The sequence below is a fragment of the Platalea leucorodia genome (assembly GCF_965183815.1).
Source record: "Platalea leucorodia genome assembly, chromosome: 5".
NCBI lineage: Eukaryota > Metazoa > Chordata > Aves > Pelecaniformes > Threskiornithidae > Platalea > Platalea leucorodia.
In genome coordinates, this window is record NC_138827.1 from 76,122,405 (window position 1) to 76,146,316 (window position 23,912).

At 34.8% G+C, this 23,912-nt stretch overlaps 1 protein-coding gene across 1 annotated transcript in view; it reads left to right on the top strand.

The window, feature by feature from the left end:
- CCDC141 (coiled-coil domain containing 141) overlaps window positions 1-23,912 on the top strand; it is a gene marked incomplete at its 5' end in the record, with an annotated part of 102,122 nt that overhangs the window by 46,504 nt on the left and 31,706 nt on the right. Inside the window, 11 exons of the mRNA XM_082312438.1 lie at window positions 365-559; window positions 5,777-5,949; window positions 10,989-11,130; window positions 12,956-13,075; window positions 15,010-15,201; window positions 16,240-16,416; window positions 17,950-18,129; window positions 18,989-19,114; window positions 19,707-19,895; window positions 20,245-20,424; window positions 21,502-21,651. Coding sequence (XP_082168564.1) covers window positions 365-559; window positions 5,777-5,949; window positions 10,989-11,130; window positions 12,956-13,075; window positions 15,010-15,201; window positions 16,240-16,416; window positions 17,950-18,129; window positions 18,989-19,114; window positions 19,707-19,895; window positions 20,245-20,424; window positions 21,502-21,651 — 1,824 coding nt within the window. The remainder of the gene's footprint in view (window positions 1-364; window positions 560-5,776; window positions 5,950-10,988; window positions 11,131-12,955; window positions 13,076-15,009; window positions 15,202-16,239; window positions 16,417-17,949; window positions 18,130-18,988; window positions 19,115-19,706; window positions 19,896-20,244; window positions 20,425-21,501; window positions 21,652-23,912) is intronic.

Genomic DNA, 23,912 nt, shown 5'->3' on the forward strand with positions numbered 1-23,912 from the left:
ATATTTTAATTTGTTCTTGGTTAAATATTTGGACTTAAGGGGCTGTTTGTCATGGGAGTGTGGTCTTACCCAGTAGAAGTTTCTCATCTTTATGTTATCCAGACCATTTTTCCCAGCGGACACACTGGTAACTGCTACTTCTGCCTGTGAAACTGTGTCAAAGAATGTAGAATGCCACCACTGAAATCTCGGTCACTAAAACCATAATATGCTGAGAAATCCCTCCTAGAAGAAATACTGTTTTAAATGGTGATAACTTTCAGGCCTATGAATGTGATACATGTTTTCCAGTGTTTATATTATTATTGTGCAGGTATATTACTTTTCTATGTGTGGTTGATTAAAATGGATTTTTTCCTGTTAGGAATGGAATTCCACTGTGAAGCAACTGGAAGCTGAAGCACTTAAGATCTTGCTTTCGGAGGACTATACAGAAAAAGAACATCTAAAGCTTTCAAATCAGAAAATCTGTCTGTTGCGAGAAGAAGTGTGCTTCCATATGGAAGAAAGGAAAGCGCTGCTACAAGAGGCCAATGACTTTTTTCATACTGCTGGCAAGGTTGGTAAGAAGCCAAGTCTGTAATAAGAACATGATAATACACCTGTCAGTGTGCTCTTGAAGGCTGATACACACGAAATTATGCAAACAGAGTTTGCTAAAAATTTGGAATGGAAAATTACAAATCTGATTACCCTTTAATATGACCTTAGCCTCAAACTTCTATACAAAATGGCAAATGCATTTTAAAAAAAAAAAGTATATTGAAAACACTCAGTTTCCAAAATAAGGGAACTAATTTTTATTTTGAGCACCAGGTGGGGCTGTAATCACATTTGTCTTTAACCTGTACTATGTTCATTCAGTATTTTTTTTAACAACATGTAAACAATACTTGGTGTTGAAAATATTTACAGACCCTTGAAGTGAGAGATATCTTTTACTCTAATAAGTCTGATCTTTCTTGATTTCATTTATAATAAGGAATCTGAGATGGGCTAATGGAAACAGTGTTAAAACTGTTGCTGGTAGTCAACCCCCTTCTAGTTTGGACAAGGAGCCATGCAAATATAGGTCTATTGCTTTGAGGGCAAAGATAGCATCTTTTCAGAATGCAGGGCTGTGCTTTGTGGAAGAACCTGATGAAGAAGGCACTAGATCAGGTGTGTCTCCACAGCATGCCATTACACCTGTTATGTGTAAGAGTGAACAAAACACTATGGTTACTGTAGTTCAGAAAAGAGCCTTTTTCGCTTGTTCTCAGGTTATGCCTGAACCTCTGGACTCTCTTTACATGTAAAGGGCAGATGAGCAAAATAGAATATTAGTTGTTTTGAACTAATCCAAAGAGAACTCCTTTTAGATCTTGTGTATCTCATTCTCATTTTAATTTTTGATGAATTCGGGAAAATTAAAACACAGAAGTATAGCTCTTGCATTGTGTTTGTGCTCTTGAGTTCTGGTGTACATTTGGCTGCATTCTGTTGTCTATTTGGCTGCATTAAGCAACATTTTTCTGCATGTTTGCAAGCTTCTTGGCTTTTTTTGTAATCATTTACATTCCTTGCTAAGCTTTCCTTTAAATATCAACCCATTTCTATGTCTATGTACTTACCTTAAGTTTGACTTTCTGCAGGGGGATCTCTGTGTAGCTATCCTCTGAGAATACTTCAGAAATGATACATGGAATAGTCTGAGATTTCTTTGCTATGGCAAAAGCTTGAAAACACTCACTTGGATAGCTTTAAGTAAATAAATAAGGCGCTTACTGAGCACAGTGTGTTTGCAGATTCACATTTTTAGTTAGCTATGGAGTATCTTGTACTGTATAAGCAGGTGAATAAGTTACTTCAAAACTTCACCTTTTGATTTTGAACTCCAGGACACACATACTTTCTTCCAACTACTTTAGATGCTGGGATATTTTTCCTCCTATATACCATTTCAAAATTAAATATCATACAAGATAATATAGATAGTAACTAGCTTTAAAGTGACCATACAGGAGGGACTTAGAGGTGGAGCATTCTCGGCATGGAGCTGTGGGGACTGGAATGCAGACCTCTGCATGATCCAGTGAAACTTATTTTGCTTAACCTTCTAGACTCTTTTTCCTTGTTAATGGAATTTTCAGGTTTGAATATGTCGTTAGTCAATGATTTTGTGGTGATACATTCAGTATTGGTAAAAATAAATAAATACATAAATAGAAGTCCACATTTCTGAGTAGAAGCATTGCTGAAAAATCTTTTACTTTCTTTTGATCTTGGTAATTAGTAAAGCATAAGGAACTACAGAGAAACAATTGAACAGGCACAGGACTTTGAAAGCAAGACAAGTATATGGAGCCCGATGACAATAGAGAAGCAGAGGATGTACAGAGGGATTATGTCCTTTATTTCCTTGAAAAGATTTCAAAACTATGATAAGTGGATAAGGAAGACAGACTGAACTAAAATAAAACTGAAGCAAAATCAAAGAATTAAAGACGAAAAAAAAAGAGCCACAACAAAATTCACCATTCATGTGAATGTATTCACCATACACAAACACAAACCCGAACAGACTGGGAAAAGCGCGTTGCATGATTTTTTCTTGCTTTTTAAAAATGACTTAAAATGGATCTCAATCATGAAGAATGGTCAAGGTAACCATTAACAAGGAAATTCAGAGAGAAATATTAAGATCCTTTTTGAATGACGTTTGGATTTCTTACAAAGTGTTTTTTTAATAACAGGAAATGCCCAGAATGGCTCAGGAAAGAGGGATATTATTTCTGCTCATAGGAGTTATGCCCATGTTATCTTTAGCATGTTTGCATTCATTTTAATTACAGCTTGTAAGGTTTTCGTCATTTTTGCTAGCATAACTATTGTTTTTCCCTACTAATCTTCCATGCTGAAATGAAAAAAACCCTGTCATGAGTGTTAAGCATTTAGATCACTAATTATAGCTCTCCTGCATCTTTAACTTGTGAATATATTAGTTGCAAAGTATTTTTCTGTTATCAGCTGATAGATCAAGTGATACAATTTCTAAAACCATATCATTTAATTTATGCTCTGGTACCACAGTTGCGTGTAGATGTGATGCTTTCCTCCCATATTCTATTGTCTATGCCATAATATGCTTATGCTATAAAAAAAGATCAGAGATACACACATATGCTAATTCTTGAAAAGAATCTGAGACAGAAGTAGAAGGCTGGCTTTGTGTGGATTGTTTAATGTTGATTTCGTTGACCTCTTGAAAGTCTGAATTTAGGGCCCGATGTTGCTATTCTGGGCAGAATAGGGAGGGGTATAAAACTACCAATGACTGCAGCAGCTGCTAGGGAAAAAGTCAATCCAGATAATATCTTTCTGTAACCAGGCTTTCTACTTGCAACTGAAATTGAACATGAGGAAGCATAAATCTTTACTTGTGGTATCAGCCTTAATGGATCGAAGTAGCAACAGCACTAAGAATGCAGGCAATGCAACCCAATAAAGTTGTCTGTCATCCTTGAAGGTGCAGGTTGATGAACACGCAAGGCACTCAGATATGTTTAGGAAGAGAAGCTGCAGAGAACGCCTGATTTTTTATTTTTTCTTTTTCCCCCATGCTGGTTCTCTTCTAAGTAATCTCTTGTCCAGTTGCCATTCTGCTCACGTTGCTCTTTGATAAATGTAACAATGGCAGTAGTATATACCGTTTTGATTTATTAATTTTAAATTTCCCTGTTGTGTTTTAGCAAGACTCAAAACATGTTCTTACATTTGCTGCTTGCTTAGTTAAATATGCTAACTAGTAATACTTATAATAAGTCTGGCTGAGTGGTTAACTCCTTCTGAAATGCTTTTATAAATCTATAATCATTCTTGAACACTATCACTTTCCTATGACTCTGTAATTAATATTCTTAAGTATGGTCCTGAAGACTGGAATTCATTATACAGAACATATTACACAAAATAAATAAACTTCACTTAGTTCCTGAGTTCATGTGAATGGCCTCTATTTACAGAAAAATTCTTCGAGATTTGCATAGGTCCATGAATTTATGAGTTTCCAAAGATGATTGTAATTCCTGTCTTCTGAAGTTTATGGCCTTTTTTATACTTAGTGATGACTAAAAGGATTTCATGTTTTAGGAAAAGTCCTTCCTGGGTACCTTCAATTATGCTCCGCCTCTGACGGAGTGTTCTTGTTCTTAGAAAATTTTCTTTACCGTCAGGATATGGTTGGGGTTTTTTTTGTTTTGTTTTGTTTGGGTTTTTTTGTTTTGGTTTGGTTTTTTGTTTGTTTGTTTTTTTAAATGCTGAATCATTTATTCTGCAAGCAAAAATAACCTGGCAGAGACAATAAAATAGTATGCATGTCCTATTTTAATCCATTTTACATAGAAGTTGAATTACTTTTTCTCATCCTCTTTTCTTTATTTTCCTTCATTTCTTTTGCATAGATTTCAGTTGTTTGAGAGGGTTCAGGCATCTCTCCTTGCTATATTGAGTCAGCAATACAGGGTTCATTCTCAGTTGCTGAGTTCTTTGTTCACATGTAATATGCTGTAGCAAGCTGGATCATATTGTCCCCTGAGAATCTCATTGAATTTTTGCTTTTCAACTGAAAAACCTTGCAAAATTCTTTAAAGTCAAATTTAGTCTGCCTCAAAGTTCTTTTGTTCTTCTGATGTGGTAATTTTAAAGATGACATAATTAAGGATAGTATTTTAGCATGTATATGGTTTTGTTTTCTCTCAGAATTCTTGTCAGTGGTGAACTGAGGCTTCAAGAGCAATGTGTTTTTGGACTGTAAGTCTGCAAAATTGTTCACTGAGCTAAAGCTTAGAGTATATATAGAGAGTTACAAAGTCAGAACACAAGTTTGGTGTTGTACAAACAGTTGATTTCCTTTTAAAAATATGTATACAGAGTAGTCCATGTTATAGTTATATTTTTAGTTTATTACATAAATGTATATGTTCAATGAGAAATGAATGCTATTAGACATTGTCTACTGCTTTGCTTTATTAAGGTTTCACATTTTTCTGCTGTTTAGAGTAACAATAAAATCTGTGTAAGAGAATACAGTGCTACTGCTATGATGCTAATTATGCACAGTAGGTTTGGGCACATTTCTATTTTACTAATATTAGTATTTACTAACTTTAATAATGGAGTATTTCAGTGTTGTCCTTACTCTGTCTAAAAAGACAGGAGTCTTTTTAGAGTACTTTTGTCATTTTCTTCTGGCATGAATGAGAAACTTTTGCTTGCACTAAAGGAAGACAGAGAATAGGTATAACAAAACCAAAGCAGCATATGTGAAAAATCAAAGCCTACCTTTTTAATGAAAATATATTTAATTATAATTTACTTGTTGGATATACATTTGATGTATTTAAAACATTAAAAAGAAGAATTTTGGTAAAACTTTTAAGAGTGCTCTTCAGTAAAACTTTGAGTGCTAATGCGCTGTGTTTCCCATTATTTTGGTTCTGCTTTACTATGTCAAATTGGCCTGACTATTGCTGAAAAAATGCAATAGTTTTAAATTCAAAAAGTAATCACGATTTTGCATGCCCATACTTATATTAACTTTTGTTGAATTATACTTGTGTTCTTCTGTGACCTGCAAAGTCAATATCAGGCCCTAAATTAAAATATTGCTTTTTATTTGTGAAGAAATGTCAAATATTAAATGTCCATTGATCATCTATTTATGTAAAAGAATATACATGTACATTTTAAATAGAAATAGTGACAACAGATGCTTTTTTTTTTTTTTTTTTTACAGGTACTTGATGGTCTTGAAGATATTGAGAATTACCTTAAAATCTTTAATTCAGAAGGCTTACATTTGCCTATCTTGACAATGAAATACGAGGAATTACAGGAAGCAATTAAAGGTTTCACAGCGAGTACCTTGCAAAAGGGACAAACTTTAGTTAATAAAGCACATTCTCACAGGTATTCCCTCCATTTTTGCATATCTGCTGCATTTTTCCATATCTACATGTTGCTTTATAACTTGACTACTTAGAATCAGACTGCATTTAGAGCCAGTGTAGTTAATTAAGTGGATCTGCATTTAGATGGCCTGAAACTCAAAGTTTCTGCCATACTTATCTGTTGGTATTTATACAAACCAATCTTTTTAACAAAAATCTTTAGGAATACTACATGCTGCCTGTAAGAGTGGTGTCAAACAGTGAAACTGGTATGTTAGGGAAGTGTTCAGAAACCACGGTTTAGTTAAAATTTTGGAAAAGTAAATGTATGTAAATGAAAATTAAAATATCACTGGCTATGAACACTCCCTGCTGCCCAATATAATCCTTTTAGACCTTTTTGAAAGTCATCACTATAACAATTATGATGTGGTTTGATGCAAGACAAAACCACAGGTGTTAAGCCAAGTGCAGAAAATATGGAAGTTTTTCCACTTCTTAATACTTTTAATTAATGAAATTTTTTTTTCTTCCAAATCTTTTCTTAACTACAGTGATGATGTACTCCACAGATATGATTTTTACACTGATGTAAAGCATGACTTAGTTTAGAATCAGTCCTAGTGGCTTAATATCTCCTGCTTTCCAGGTCTTAGTTGGAGGCTGGTGCAATAAGAATGAAGACCATTTATACTAATGAGTTCTACTTCAAGACAGAGCAAGTGACCATGGCTGATGGTTGGCTAGTGGTCAGCTTAGCTCTACCTTCCCATTACATGCTTTTGTCCTTAATTATTCCTGAACTTTGAATAGCTTTACTTCAACACAGCAACTGAAAGTCTAGATAAGATTTTCATTTCATCTCATGACCTTGCAAAAAATTTTATCTAAAGCACCTTCACCTGTCACCCCAGATGTAATTGGCTTGAACCTAGCAAAGGGATGACATAGAAAATTCAAATAGAACGTTGTTTTGGGAACACATGCAGCTGGCTTTACAGCGGTTGTTACTGCTTCAGCATCTCCTGATATTTTAATTAAAAGGAAAGGAAAGGGATTTTCCTCAGTGAAACCTTGACTTTGATTCCTAAACGAGCCGTAATTCTAGAACACACGCTGCTGTTCTCTAGCACTTGATGTTCTGCTAGATGTCACCTCAACAGAAGCAGATGTTGTGCTTCAAATTATGTCTGCACAGCATTGATTAATGTTAGGAACACTAAAGATCTTGACCGAATGAATCCTTAGAATAACAAGTAATTAATTTTCTTTCTTCCTCATTAGGAATTTTTTAAAAATGTTTAAACAGTCCAAATCAGTAGTGGGGTAGTAAGATATCATGGGGACACATCAAGAAGAAGGTGATGAATTTGTCAAAATAACCCTATTGGTCACTTCTGGTAAAATTCAATAAAAACAGGTAATGCCACAGGCACATCTCCTGTGTGCCAAAGCGCTGCTCAAGCTATTCTATAAATAAATAAAGAAGGTAAGATTTCCACCTAGAAGACATTATAAATTAAAAAACGGCAAAGCATTACAGCTGAAGCAGCAGTGATTTAGAGAAGAAAGGTGAAACTTAAAACTGTATCAATAGGCAATATCACTAGAAATGTGTTTTGCTGTTTCTAAAGAACAGTGAAAAGTCCCAGGCTGTCAAATAGTTTAAGTGTCTACTTGCATCGTAAAAATAAGTAAGTCCCTTTCTAAGAAAGCAAACAGAGAATATTATGGCTTTTCAGTTTTTCCCTGCTGCCTTCAGGCCTCATTGCCCGAATGTAATGAATTTGCCATATATTTCAGTGAGTAGTGCTAGTACTTCTGTGCAGGTTGAACACTTTATATTCCTAGACATGGGCCTGAGGATTACATCATGGAATCATTTAAATTGCCAAGGAACTCTGGAGGTCATTTGGTGCAATCCCTTGCTCAAAACCTGTCAGTTCGATTAGGTTGCTCAGGGCCAAATTTTGAGTATCTCCAACGCTGGAGAGATTCCATAGCATCTCTGGGAAACCTGTTCTACTGCTTAAGCACTCTCTTTGTGAAACATGTTTTTCTTATATCTAGGCAAAATTTCTGTTCCTGCAAGATGTGAGCATTGCCTCTTGCCCTTTTGCTGTCTTTTGTATAACCCCACTTCCTCATTGATAATGAAAGACAGTGATTAGATCACCTCTTCACCTCTTCTCTACTCTGAGCAGAGTTCTGCCAGCACCCCCTTGTACATCATGTACTCCAGCCTCCAACCATCTTGGTGGCCTCTGCTTAATTCACTTCAGCTTGTCTGTCTGTCTTGTATTGTGGGGATGTAAGCTGAACAAAGTGGCCTCCAGATGCAGTTTCACAAGCCCTTAACAGAGGGGAGTAACCTGCTGGCTAGCCTCTTCCAGATGCAACTCAGCACAGGGCTAGACTTCAATGCCACAAGGGTGATCCTGACTCACATTCAGCTTTTTGTACACCAAGACAAGTCTAGGTTTTTTTGCCTAACCCATGGCTTTAGGAGATACCTAGAATGCTCCCAGCCAGCTCATAAGCCTAGTAACGGTGACACAGTGAGTTCTGTCAGGAAACGTGGTAAGGTGTTATATTCCAGAACATTAATTTCCCCCAGAAACGTTCATTTTTTTGAAAGAGGAAAGAGAGAGGCCTCTCTTTGTCATGTATAAGCCACTGTGCTATCCTTAAATGCTGGCCAGTATTTAGCCCAATGATTAACCCACATGGGACAACAAGATTTGTATGAATGGCTGAGGGTCAAAGGAGGAAGATTTTGACAGAAAATTGAGCTCCTATCAAGACTAAATCCTGATTACTATTTTGTTCCCCTTATTGCACAATTCATTGATAGTCTTAACTGCCCTCACAGGCTTCCTGTTTCCTTTATCTAACCAGCCTGGAAATCCAGAGGGACATAGGCAGTGACCATTCGAAGGCGGTGAAGCGTGGGGATCTGAAAAAGTTTAGGTATCTTTTCAAAAAACTGCTTTGCCATAAGACAGACACGAAAGTTTAATCTGACAATGAGATACATAGCTGTTAAGTGTTTGCAGTCTGGTAGGATTCTTGAGCTAGCTGGCAGCAAGTAGAACTTTGTGTGGAATTTGAAAATAGCTGCCAGCTCCCTGAAGGAGTAGTTGGAGCACAGTAATTTTAGAATTCCTTCATCATTTGTGATAGAGAAGGTATTGCATGCTCTGCTACTTGCATGACTTTACTAGTTTTAAGAAAGTACCCAAAAATAAGCCAGGCAGTTTGTATGCATATGATAAGACTCGTCTAGTTATTTATGATTTACAAGTCTAATGCTGATACCCTCACATTGAGGGACTATGTTTAAGGCTAGTGACACTGACTTCAATGGCATAATTGGAAATCCAACTCACAGTAAAAATGGAGGAATATGATGTTAATTCTGTCCCACTTTAAAATCTTTATGAGGCATGTTGCAGCCTTATAATAAAAGATAGTCCAAATAAATGAAAATGCTGAAAACGTTCACATTGAAAGAGAAACAGATTATAGAAAAGTGACAGAAGGCAGTTCCTTCTTATAATCCTAGAATGTTTCAAAATGAAAATATTGGTAAGTCTGATTTTTGAGCTCTCATATTTTTAGATTAAAACCAGCTAGAAAAACTAGAAAAAATTACACAATCAGTAAGTTTTGTTCATTAAGAGAGCCTTTGTTACCTTACCAGCCAATTAGCTTGCCTATGAGTGTAAGAACTGTCTTTATTTCACTGCTGTTATAAATTTATTGTGTTAACTTGTAACAAACCAATGATACTTTCAAAGATTTTACTGAGATCTAAAGTATAATTTTCAAAAACTATAAATCTTGTTCTCTTACTGCTCTTTTTAAAGGAGTGGTGCTAGTAGAAGTTTTTAAACATACCTCTTTTTACGGAGGACTGAAATAGAGGCATGACATTTTTAGAATTTAAGGATAAAGAACAAACTAACAGGTTGCTAATTTTTGAGAGGAGTAATTTACAAAATTTGAAACCACTTACTCCCTAAAAAGGACTTAAAATTTGGTTTCTCTTTGTGACCAATTCTTGGATCAGATTCAAACAGAATGGTCTATTAATACCATACCATAATTAATATGATAATTCATTTTAATACTGCAGAATAAGGTTTTTCTTTGAGGTTGCAGACTTTAACTCCCTGAGCCTGATCTGAAGTGAAGAGAAAATTTCCTTTGATTTTTCAGAGGACAAAGGAGGAAACCTTGAATAAGTACCTGTATTAACATAAGTTTCTGATGAAACTAAAGTAATGAAAAACTTATTTTGTACATGTTTGTTTTAAAAGAATTGTTACGATGAATAAATTTCAGTAGTAAAATAATTGATATGTGGTTTCTTCTTTTTCATATCAAAACTTCAGATCTTAATTGAATGTGGTAACTTCTTTACAATTTGAAGAGGACTTCCTCAAGTATTCAGTGTGAATTGTTTCCCTGATATTAAATATTTTAACTTATAAGACAAGCCATTGTTTTGCAAATTGATGTTGTCTTTTCTCCTGTTAAAACATCAACTTTTAAAGAAATGTTGACTTAGAATGTATAAAGAAATGTTGACTTAGAAGGTACATGACATTCTTTTTTCAGCTACTGTAAAAACACTGAAATATTTGAAAGTCCAAAGAAAACTTTCTTTTTAAAGTAGAAGTGATATGCCATATATTTTCACTCTTTTTAGGCTGTCCCATTTGTGGTTTTAGTCTTTAGATAGTATAACTGATCAGAATAATTTGTGAAATGAGGTATTTCTCAATGAATCAGGATATCAGGCACGTGAATCTAACATGCACTGGTGCTAAATGATTTTTTGGAAATACCATTCCTGTGTTCTACCCATTGTCAAATTTCTTTGGGTTCATTTTAATATTTCTCTTCGTTATTTTTCTTTTAAGGGTCACAGTTTAAAATTCATAAGTTACTTGTCATACAAATCCACAGAAAAGGTGTTGGGTTTTTTTTACTCATTATCATCCTGATTGTTGAGCAAAAATGAGAAATAACAGTTCTATTTTTCCATTTTAGCTCTTGGGTGACAGGAATTCAGAAAATGATGGAATATGTTCAAAAAAAAGTAGGTCAATTAATCAGGCAGTGTCCAGATTATGAAGAACTTACTTTGAAGAAACAACAATGGACAGCCTCACTTGAAGATCGTCTAAATAAGGTACATCATAACATGTCTTCTTAATGCGTTCATGAACAGTGCACTGCATTTCCATAATATAGCTATGTGAATGTTAAAGTTGACTCAAGTAAATACAAATTACATATTGGTTTGTTAGAGAGTGCACAGTTGTAGCTAGAATGCTGTTATCAGCACAAACGAACCTAAAGCTGTTCTGAAAAATGCAGCTCCTTCCATGAGAACATTTTACCAGTGATCTTCAATAAAGCATGGGTTTGCTTAGATAACAAGATATTATAATTTGTTATTTTGGAAAAGAAGTGAGCAAGCAGGACTGTGACCTGCGTGCAGGTTTCCTATACTGTTTCTATGTCTTCTGTTTCATTTGGCTGAAGATAAAAATAGAAGTGTGTCAAAACTGAGGGTTAATAAGCATGGTGACGGTGAACGACAGCAAATTTTCAGTAAGGCTGAAAGAGAGTACATTCTGTTTGCTATAAAAACTCCCTTTATTCATTAAGATACTAATGCATCAAGGACATCACAGCCTTCCTTAAGCTGTTGAATGTTCTGTAGCACTGCAGACCTTTTTAATGACTTGTCAGAGATGGAATAGACACATGACTCCTAAATAAGGTTCCATGTGTAAATTCAAATTAAAAAATATAATTTTTTAATAAGATTCATATGAAGGAAATCCCAGAGCATAGACCAAAAAAGTAAATCACATTTAATGACTGAATAATTAAGTCTGTAATGTGATATTTTATATTTGCATGATGTTTATAATAAACTATTCTAAATCAAATGGGAAGTCAATTTGCGATAAATTGGTCCTTTTGCATACAATTTATGTAGAAGAGGCCTCACGGTATTAGAACACAGTGAAAATATTGTTGAGTTTAGCTGAAAATAAAAGATTTGCTCATAGCTGTTGTTGGTCTTGTAGAAATGATGTCACCAACATATTGTGAATCTTAAGCTAAAACTTCAATTATGAAGGTAATTTTTACTCAAAATGTAGACCCCAATTTTGACATATGGTTTCATTCTGCAGTTTGTTCTAATCACTGTGTTCCCAGTCTTGCATTAAAGAATGTTTTGAAGATTTAAGTCATAATACATGAGGTTTCATTACAGTGAACAGTGCTTATTGTTATATTCCTACCAAGCAAAACACTTTTCCTTGCAACGTTCTGCTACTGCAAAGTATCCCAAAGAGTCTAATGCTAAATTCAACTGCCCCTGAGCTTCATTTAATAAAGTTTGAACCTCAATCAGCAGCCACTTCTTAAAATATATGGTACATGTGAATTCACATATCTAATAATGACTATACATACTATGTCTGTTGTCATGCGCCTCTGCTCTTCATACTCTGTTTTGTTATCATCATGCATATATATAACATCTTACAGTGACAATGAAGTGAAGTTCTGTACATGTATCAGCACAAAAATAGGTCTATTGGCTTGGCAGAGAAGCTTTAAATGTATTTTCTGAAAAAAACTCAGAGCATGATAAAAGTATTTCTGCCAAGCTTATAATATCTAGATTATAATGCAGTTCTGCGTTATTAAAATAGTAAGCCTGGAATACTTAGGATAAGGGAAGCACTATCAACAAAATGAGAGCAAGCAGGAGTTTTTCTGACCATACCTGTTAGAATTTTCTTAGGAGAAATAATAGAATTTTCTTCCTTTATATTTTCATTCCTGAATTTCTCTGATTATACAAAGTACATAATCTAAACACCAACAGACAAGTGTTACTTCACTTTTTTCTATACAAAGTGATGTTTTATACTGTTTTTATACTATGTACTTGTATAAATTAACTGTGTAAATAATGCTTTCAAATAAAGGTATCACAGTCGATTAAAAAAATCACCCCAATGCTTGCAGTTGGTATGGAGATTGGTTCATATTTGTCTGAGTCGGAAAGAGTTTTGAACAAACACCTTGAACTGGCTAAAGAAACAAAGGTAAAAAAAAAGAAGCTTTAATAATGTTAAGTACTTTTAGAAATAAATGCATGCTGTATGTAATTCTAAATAAGGTGAGAGGCTGAGAGTTTCTTATGTATTCTTGGAAAGAAAATAGGTCTATAGTTTAGCTTAAAACTGTAGTTAATGAACAAAACCACAGATAACATTACAAGACAGTCCTTCTTGTATCACTGGTTATCCCCATTGTCCCTATCTCACTGTGTTATTTGTTACTACTTCAAGATCCCAGTATCAACCCTTAATAGGAAGACTCTTCAAATGTGGATTGCTACTCCTACCTCAGGCACCAAGCTTAAAAATTGTCTAGACAGAGGCACAGAAAACTCTTCTTATGGTTTATTATGCCAGATTAAAGGGATGAATCAGGGAAAAAAAAAAAAAAAAAAACCAAAAAAACCCAACAGTTGTTCCCAGGTGGAGAAACTTTGAAGGGGGCTGTAAAATTGCAATCAGATATCTATTGGTCATGTTGGGAATGCAGCCATGGTATGAAAGCACTGCAGCACTCAACTCTGTAACACAGAGGACGCTCTTTTTAAGTCACATTCAGGGCCTTTCCAACTCCCATAGCAGTACTTCAGTATCTGAAAGTGGCTTAAAACCAGCTGAATCCTCTCCGTGGTCTTGACACAGGTGCATATTTCATGGCTAAGCAGAACAACATGGCAGTATATATTTTAGGAGTATCCTGTGTTTTATTTCTTAAAACTCAATTACTCCTATGGAGTTCTTTTTTTGTTTCAGGCAACAATTTATGGAACCCAAGAGCTGGATCTGTACAATTTTCTGTGGAAATAAAATTCACTTTAAAGAAATTCTGGAGAGCACAGAGTAGGCATATAAAAAGTTCAGCAGATGAGCAAGAGCTCATTTTTGTTCCACAAGACTGTATAATAGTTTTTAGTGTCTTTTCTGCCAAATTTTTGCAAGCCAGGGTGTTACGTTTGTTGCAGTGTACAATCTGCCCTGACAATAGTAACCTCTCCTACCTATTCTTTCTGTAGATTGTGATATGCTAGAGTTTGCACTCTTGGATGAATGCCAGAGGTAGATATGCCAAGTGGTATTGAGTTAAATATATAAAAGTAGATAGACAGATACAGAAGCTATGAGTTAAGACAGTGAATCTGAAAACCAGAATCTCAGCTGAATAATGGAAAATGTTAGTAACTCAGCTCTTGCTCAGAATGCATACTGTGACTTTCTTCTGGGTCTGAGCAGTTGATGCAGTAACAGATACAACCCACTATTTGCTCTCCGTCTGATTTCTGCAGATTTGCTGCATGCAAGAACATTGGTTTGGGGTGGAATGCAGCGTAGTCTAGCTTGATGGGTAGGGACTAGTCTAGAGCTAGGAAGCAATTATAGATTCAAGAATGAAGGCATGTGTGGAACTAAGATTCATAAGGCAGAGTGCTACAAGGACAGGCCCTAAAACAATTACAGCAGTAGCCTTATGAGGACCCAGTGGTTCTAGAGTCTCTACCAGACAAGCAGCTAAGAGGGATTTAGACTCAAGAGAATCAGTTCAGAAAATTGGGCTATACTGTTTATTACAGGAATTGTATCAGTTCTGGCTATCGATGTTCCCATAAGGAATGCTTCTGTTGTTTTCATTCTTACACTGTGAAGTGGTTTACTTAATCTGAATACTGAGTTTCCTACTTTTTTTTTTTTTTTTTTTCATTCAAAATAGCTATTTTAATAACATCCATAGTTTTTAGTGTCAAAATGTTACGGGAAATAAATGGTTATTTTCAACATATAATGTCCATTATGAGCTCTTCTTCAACTAAGTAATTGAATTATACATAAGAAAGCAATACTAGTGAAAATTAAAAATGTGATATCAAAATTTACAAGTCCTTTTCAGTCATTATACAGTTTGTTCTATGCTTGTACCCTCAAAGGAAACTTCACATGAACTGGAAGCAGCTGAGAGAATCATCAAAGATATGGAGGCGTTTGAACCTGAGCTGGTGGCAACTTTTTCTAGCAGAACTGACTTTCTGAATGAAGAACTGAAAAAAATTGAAAAAAATAATCGTTCCAAAATAGAAATTCTAGAAACTTATGTGGCCTTTTTAAAGTCAGCTGTGGAGGTACAGATTACTTATTCTCTGACTAGACTGTGGAAATCTTACAAGTGAAAAATGTGCTTTTAGCTAGCTAAGAAAAATCCTGTAGATGCTGTGCCATGGAAGCACTGCAAGTCTTTGTAAGCACCTTTCTACTTTGAGAGAGGTCTGTTTCATCAGGGCAAGCAGCCCTGATCATTGAACTTGCATCATCATAAGGACTAGTCTATGTACAGATTTTCTACTGATTTAAATCACCATTATAAGTAGTATTATAATTGAATTTTTACTCTTTCTCCTGCGTACATGAGCTCGCTTATTATATACATAATATAATATACATGTTTATATGTATGTACTGTGACTCTTAAATTTACTGATTTTGCTTCATATAATTTTAAAAATATTTCACATAATATGTTGATATCACTGTCTTGCACTACTTCCACTGAAGTGTTAATTCATCTGAAGGGGTTTAAAAATAAAATATAAACCAGCTCTATCTGAAATCATAATCAATTCAATACCAACATAATTTTGGTGGCCGTACTAATGATGCCCAGGGCAGTTGATTTTCATATTGATGTAATTCTTGTTTTAATATTCTACAACACTGTTGTTCTTTTATATTTAGAAAGAAATTGGGGGTGGAATGGAACCTATCAGATAAAATTAGACATAAGATTTATTTATTTGAAGATAAACTGCCAAAAAATTGCATTGCATCTTCTTCCGGTTATTGCTAACTTCAGTTGCTTCATATTAAACAGATATGTGAGAATCATTGCATTGATACACCAGTATGTAATATCCATGTAATAATATGTGACAGAAACTGAACAAATTGCTGACACCTGTCTGCTTGCCATCTACTGGTTTACAGGTTATTTAAAACTTTTTTATTATTTAGTATTTGTATAGATTTTATGGAGGATGATAGATCTTAAAACCTGGAAAAGATTCAGAGGCTGCTATTCAATTTTATCATGTCTATAAACCTTCTGATTATAGCAGCTCAATTTTTTATTTGTTTTTTGATGCTTATTTTATGTCTTTCTGTAGGTGAATGATGATATTCAAAATGTGAAGAAATTCTATAAATCAGCACCACTACAAACAAACAGGGAGGCTGAAAATAAAATTGCAATGGAGTCAGCTAATACACAGTGGCAAAAGACTATAAAGAAGATTTTTTCCACCCAAAATATGGGTTGCGATTTTCTTAATTTGGTAAATATGGTAAGTATAACCTGATAAACCATTTTGAATATTTGATGTTTGTCTGTGATGGTCTAATCCTAGTTCTGTGATTGATGGATTGTGATTTCTCCAGTACCTAGTTTTAAAGGGATTAATACTGCTATATGCTTTTAAAATACAGAAGTATTATTTGAGTGGTAATGGCATTATAAGTAATATAAAAAGTTTTGTGATTAACAATGACAGAGCCCTTAATAAATGATCCAGTACATGCATACAAATATAATACATGCATATATCTGTTTTGTTCATGTTGGAAAGCAACATATATGCAAGTACAGCATTAAGTTTATTTTACTTCCACTAAGAGGCAGTCTTTACTAATTGAGTGTATGAAGTTCTTCTAAAGAAACGGGTGCTAGAGCTACTTCCTTACAGATAATCTTTCCTGGTGTCTTTACATTCTGTCTTGGGGTCAGCTGCACTACCTAGGCATACCTATCTAATTTTCCAGCACCCCTTCACAAGATGATCATTTGAGATGTGCAATCATTCCCTAAACCACCCCCCCTAAAGTGATCCCAATTAATGTAGACAGCCTGGATACCCAGCTGTTCTTTCTGGTTTTATAGGACAGACTAAGGAGCAGTTACATTAGGGGGAGAAGGGCCAGTTGGTGTTGATAACATACAGCAGCATGCAGGATGAGCTGGAAAAGCCTAATTAAGGAGGTAAAGTGCTCAGACATTTAGTGTGGGCTAAAGTGTGTGCTGTCACAGCCTGATGCAGCCAGGCACAGATTAGATAGTCAGTGTAAAAGCAAGTTGAATATGTGTGAATAGGATGTTGCACTGCAGTCACTTAAAGTCTAAACATATCTTCTGATATTATCTCTCTGAAGACCTGGAAGTGTGCTGCCACCATATTTTCTGCTACTCTTTTCCCATAATAGTCTTAGGTTGTAGCTTTTAAGTATCTGGAAGATACAGATCATAAAAGTAATTTACGAACACAACTTTTCTTAAAAGAAAAATTCTGAAATGGGAAAAGCAGAAACAGCATTACCCAGTTTTCTGATGTTTCTGCTATGGGCGCTGTTAAAAAGAGGAAAGAACACGAAATGTTCAAATGCTAAACACTTTATCCCTCCCATGCTTCAGTGGTGCTTTGGTTATCTGCACAAAGGAGTGGTCTTTTCTTCATCTACTTCACTTTCCAATTAGTTGCTATTCCCCAAAAGGCCGGTTTTGGTAGTTCTGTCTATTTAGAAATTACTTTATTTTGTATAAGCCTTAAACAGCCATCAGACGGCAATAATTCAGTCATTACTGACCTGCCCTAGGTTTTAAACTTTAACATTAGCCATGTCCTCAGTATACAAATTCTGTTGATCTATGCCTACTTCTAAGAGAACAATGTATTTAAAGACACTTAGAGTACCAGAAATTTTCAAAGAAGTTACGCTAGAATAGTTGGGTTTTATTAAGCTTTGTTGAGACTTCAATATTATGAGGTTTTAATTGTATTTTATAAAAATGTATGTGGAAAAAAACTTGTCTGTTTATTTGCCAGGTAAATGAGAGTTTAATATTAAAAGTAGAAAAATCTGTACGAGTAACAGAAGATATCATTGTTAATCTGAGTAAAGAAAAGAAAATGCTGATCAATCTTTGGGCAATCTGGAATTTTAAAATGACTCAAGTAAAACCCATCAAGCAACAGTGCCGGATATTTACAGAGCAACTAAAAATTGTAAGTAAAATAACTAGGAAGAAAGCAACTGTGGCAAACGTTTCTAGATTGTTACTAGTTTTTCTGTGACTCTCTCATCAACTATTAGAGGTATCATTTAAAAAATAGACATGGTCAGTAAGATACTTCTCCATGGTCTATTCTGCCATTCAGATAATCATGAAGAAGCACGAAATGTTTTTGATCATTTTTGTCCTTATTCAAACCATACAAGTCCAAGTCCCCAGTTCAGATTTTAAGTTTTAATCAAGTCCATATACTATATCAGCAGTACTTTAGTTTTTTCTTTGTTGTTTTGTTTTTTTTTAAAAGCACGATTTTGTTGTGACTTAATAGTTACTAAACTAAACTGTGTCCTAGTAGTTACTACACTCAAGACCAACCATGTTCAAAAGGAAAGAGGATTGAAACCTCCTTGGCACAGGGGCAGTATGCAGTGTTCCTTAAAAGCAACACTAGCTAGGCTAAGTAGTAGAACCAGAGGTTTGTAGCTGCTGTTTATCACATGCAACTTATCACTAAACCGCGACATCTGTTATCACAGAAAATAGTGTGTGTATGGGTCCTCCAATCTCAGTGTCTGAATTGTTTTTGCACAGTCTTAAAGATTTCTAATCACCCTTGTCAGTCAGAGGGTTTGAGACAGAGAGGTTTATAGTTTAAAAAAATAAATAAATTAGTCAACTTCAGAATCTCTCTCTTGTTTGTTTTTTGTTTTTAAACTAGTAATCTCTTAATGAAATTTACTGACAGCATTTGGGTGTCTGGTTTGGGGAAGGTTCTTGTTACAAATTTAGATTTGTGTTTAAATATTTTTTTATTTACTACAGATAGAAACACTGAAATGTTTATCTTTTAGACTACCCATGGATTAGAGATTCTTCAAGAGGCACTCCAGCTTTCAGCAACAGTTGACCTTGGAAGTGACCTTTTTATTGTTTTGGAACTACAAAAAAAGCTTAACCAAATGAAACCACAGTACCAGGTGAGAAACCACACTAGTGAAGTGCACGGTGGATCAAAAGCTCTTTTTGGTACAGTAAAGATTCATATTCACATTGACCCCAGATAAAGTGTCTGGGGTCACAGTGTTTTGTGTTTTACATTGCTTTTCCAGAAGGAAGGGTTTGTGTGTGTATATAAGGGAGAAGACATTTTACCTTCAGTGTCCAGAGAATGTTTTGTGCGGTGTTAGCTGTGTATTAAAGTGACACACAAACATTGGGGTGGTGGAAGTACAAGGAGAGTACCAGCTTCATGCTTTTGAGTTAGAGCTGGTCAGAAGCTGAGGTATGTCATACTGATCTTCCTGTCTCCTCTGAATACTGTCTCTGAGTTTTAGCAATTCAGTCTATTATTCCCCTACAAGCCAGTTTGGCTTGTTTTGATCCAAGGCGGTTTCTGGGTGATAGCTGAGATTCATGCCTAGCAAAAAGTATGTGGAGAGTGTTTTAAAGAGCATGGCATTGATTTTTCCTCAAGGCAGTTTACCATTGTTAGGTTGTTATTTCATCAAATGTGAGGGAAAACTTGCAAATATATTTGTGTGATTTGAGTAACTTCTGGTTTTTTGCTAGCAACTGAATGCTGAGCTTGAGTACCTGATAAAATTATTAGAATTGCCAAGCCAGAAAGGATTTCCTGTGAAAGAGAATTCTGAGAGAATAAGTGAGCTTATTCATCTCCATCAGACAGTAAAGGACATAATGACAGAATACGATGATATTTTCAACAAGACAGTCAAATTCCATCACATTAAGAAAGAAGTGAGTATAATCTTTTAAAATACACCTTCTTTCCATTGCAGTTAAACTCTCTTTGTTTTTGTAGCCTGTTGGTTTTGTTTGTGTTTTTTTTGTTTTGGTTTGGTTTTTTTGTTTGTTTGTTTGTTTTTTGTTTTTCAAACAGCATTAACGCACTCAGTGATCAGAACTAAAATTTTGGATCTAAAACTGCATGAAATTTGGGGAATTTAAAATTCAGACCTGAACCCACATTTAATTACTTAAACCCATGTGAACAAAGTTTAGGGTAACACATTATGGGTAAGCAAGGAATTGTAAGCTTTTCACATTATTTTAAACACACATTGATTTTTATTTTAATATATTCCAGCTGGAATGTCTATCAAAATCAGGAGAACTGGATATTCCTGAAATATGTGAGGACCCTGAAAATGTGCATCATGCTAAAGCCTACCTTGTGAATGCTCAGGAGAAACATGCACATATCAGACGTCTATATAAACTGCTTATTACCCAGGGAGTGGATATTTTGTCTGCAGTGCAGCAACCTGTGAGTAGAATTAGAATGATTTGTGAAATCAAGGATAAATAGGAGAGATTATTATTGGAGGTATCTGACTGACTTTCACATGTACAAAAATGTATTAATACTCTGAGAAAAATAAACACAGAGCTTTAAGATCCTTTTAAAAGAAAGCAAAACATACAATGTAAAACAGTTGATCATTTTTAGATTTCTACTTCTAGAGTTTGCTGATATACAGCCATCAAATGAAACATCCAGGAATAATGAAACTTATTCTTCAATAGTTGCTCACATTTTGCCAAGAGAAAAGGAAAATTAATTTCTTTGAAATCTTGCTTTAATTTTTTAATGGTCTGTGAACAGATCTTACTCTGGAAAACATTGAAATAAATTTGAAATAGGGAGCAAATTAATCTTAAAATATCAATGCTTGGAGAAAAAAAAAGCATGACTTTCTGTTCTCTAGTATTCTTTGTGCCGTTCAAGGCCCTGTTGGTGATTTCTTGAATGCCACATCTATATATTAGATTCCGGTTACTTTGTAAATGTTGCTTTGCATATTTATTCTCCTATAAACAAAGGATAACAAAAGAACAAAAAGGAAATATAACAACAGTGTTAGCTTATTAGTAGAGCCCAGATTGATTTGCACGGCAAAATGGATATCATATTAGAGAGGAGTTATTTATTCAGGGCAGGATTGTCATTGCCCTGTATTCATTTATTAGGGAGAAAGCAAGACATTCCCTTATGACCTGCCTAGATTGTGCACATTGCCAGTCTGCTGTTCAGACTCCATAAATTGATCGACAGCAGAAAGGAGCTAATCTCCAGGTGGTAAAGTACTAGAGTAAGCCACTTCCTCTTTGCTCAGAGAAGACACCATGTATGAGTCATGACTTTGACCCAAAACTACTCCTCAGACCACTAGTGATTGAAACTGCTATGTACTTGCTCTCATTACAGTGAAGGTTTAATAGTTTACTCTAGCCCATTGTGACTGACTATGCATGTTCTACCTCAAAATGATTTTAATTTTAGATTGGTTAAATTAATACATTTCCTGAGTTTCATAAGTTTTGTTGTCTATTCCCTGTTTAGAATTGCTTGAATGTTTCTGTAAAGAATCTGAAGCAAGAACTTGCTAGATTTGAGTGTGATAGCATTAACTGGAGCTCCAAAGCCGATAAATATGAGGAAGAACTGTCACAGCATTTCCAACATTACACCGCTCAAGAGGAGATAAATGAGGTAAATGAGATAAATCCCAACACATTAAATGACTGTTAAAAAGGCTGTTGTGTTCTGTAATATATGTTACTGTTTACCGTTCTGCTAGATGCTTCATACATATACAGAAAAGTAGGTTTTCATCTTACCAGCAACCTTTGATCCAAGCAGCAGCAACAATCTATGATCCATACCTCTGAAGTTCAGGATTATATCAACTGGTTAGGCTGGCAATAAAGCGCTTTCACTGTACCAAGAGGACTGGAAATAGAACAGCTATGGTTTTTTCGGCTTTCAGCTCTGTCAGCTTCATCTGAAATACATGAGTCTTCAGATTTCTTTCTTATGAAGCTTAAGTTTCAAACAAAAATAGAATTTACATCTAATGCAGTTGTAAGGCTATTAGAAAGAACTTTCAGTCTTTTAATGAAAAGTTCAGAATAATTTAGTACTTAACATTTTTTCAGAAACCCAAGATATGATACTTAAAAATTGCTAGAAGAAATGGAAATGTTCTTTGGCACAAGATATTAGAATTTAGTATTGTGGAAATTAGGTTAGGAAAAATTACTTAGCTAATATGATTGTTAATTCAGCATCTTAGTAGGCCAAATACAAATCCATTCACAACTTAGCAAGTTGTATTGGACAGATGTCTCAGCAAAAATTAATTTAGGAAAAACATTTCATAGAATTAATTTTCTCAGAGTGATCCATTAAAATAAGAGGCTGATGGCCTCTACACTTGACATTCTGTAGATTTCACTTCTGTGCATCCATGAAGTACAGAAACTGGATTCTTACCTGGAAGGATTTCACACTAATGTTCCCCATAGTATGAAGCATAGGTAGTGGAAACACAGGACACTGAAAGTTATATTTTCTTATTTTATCTTTCGCTAAGTAAATCCACACCTGAATAAAGACAGACTGTATTTTCTTGAAATCACCAAAGTAGAGGTGACTAAGATTTCTGTCGCAACTATTTTCAATGAGAAAATTATTTTTTGGATTTTCTTTTCTTTTTTCTGTATTTGTGAAAAGTGTCCATTTTCACAAAAAGGTATTTTGAAATTGAAAGAGCATGTGCATCAAAAAAAGGTTTTGTGGAATCTCAATTACAGTTCTAGTCCATTGTCGGTTATAAGCTGACTGTGTTCCACACTCTGATCTTCTGTGCATCAGTCTCCTGTGATGTAACTTCTTGGCCTATGGTAGGAGGCAATCGGAACAGCAGGTGGTATAGGAGGAGCACTCTGGCAGAGAGAACCATGTTGTAGAAGAGAATGAAAGCATGAAGTACCTAAACAAGAAGTCCCATTATGCTTTGCAGTGGCATGGCAGAATCAGAATATTTGAGATTTGAACTTAAAGTATTCTAGGTTTTTACAGAAAATCCCTCAAATTTTCTGAATAAAAGGAACTGTTCACTGAGCAGCCTGTATGTAAGGCTGGCCATGTTCAGACACACTCTTAGACGAAATGAATCTCTTATTTCTGTCCTTTGATTCCGGGATTATTTAATGAGGGCAGGAGAATGTAACTCCTTTCTAAGAATTATTTTTCTACTTTTATTACTTTTTAGACTTCCAGTGAGAGCAGGAAGTAGAGGAAAAAAACAATCTTCTGTCTCTCAAATTTAAATGAAAAGCGTGTCAGTGACACATGTTACTCACCACATGCCCTATATTGCAAAATGTAATGGTTTAACTTCTCATAGTTAATGGACACCCTCTGCAAAATAACTGCATAACATACTTTCAATTGTAGCATTAATTGATTTTTTTTTTTTTTTCTTTTCATTTTAAGTTGGGAAAGCCTTGTTGGCTGGTTAAGTTAAAACCTGTCATCCCCAGACCTAATTGAATCTTGAATATAAACTAACTGAAATGTACTAATCTGGTGTGTGGATACCTTTTTCTTTTGATTCCTTTTCTACTAGAGGTTATTTCCTAAACAAATACTTGACTAACGTACCTGTATATGCATTAATCCACTGCCATTTTTCTTCATTGTTTTCATTAAGTATTTACAACTAATTCTGTTTAGGGATCAAGAAACCAGACACTGAACTACTTCAAGAATATTAGTTATGAGTATTCACTTCAGTATTTTAAATTCTGTTAATTTTAACATCAGAAATTAGTCTCACTATTGCTAGTATCTAGCAGACCTGTTTGAAATAACAATTTCTTTACCATCTACTATGTCTAAGCAAATAAATATTTCATGTGCCAGCAGCAAGAGGCAGCTGTTCATAGCTGTCACATAGTAAACAGCCA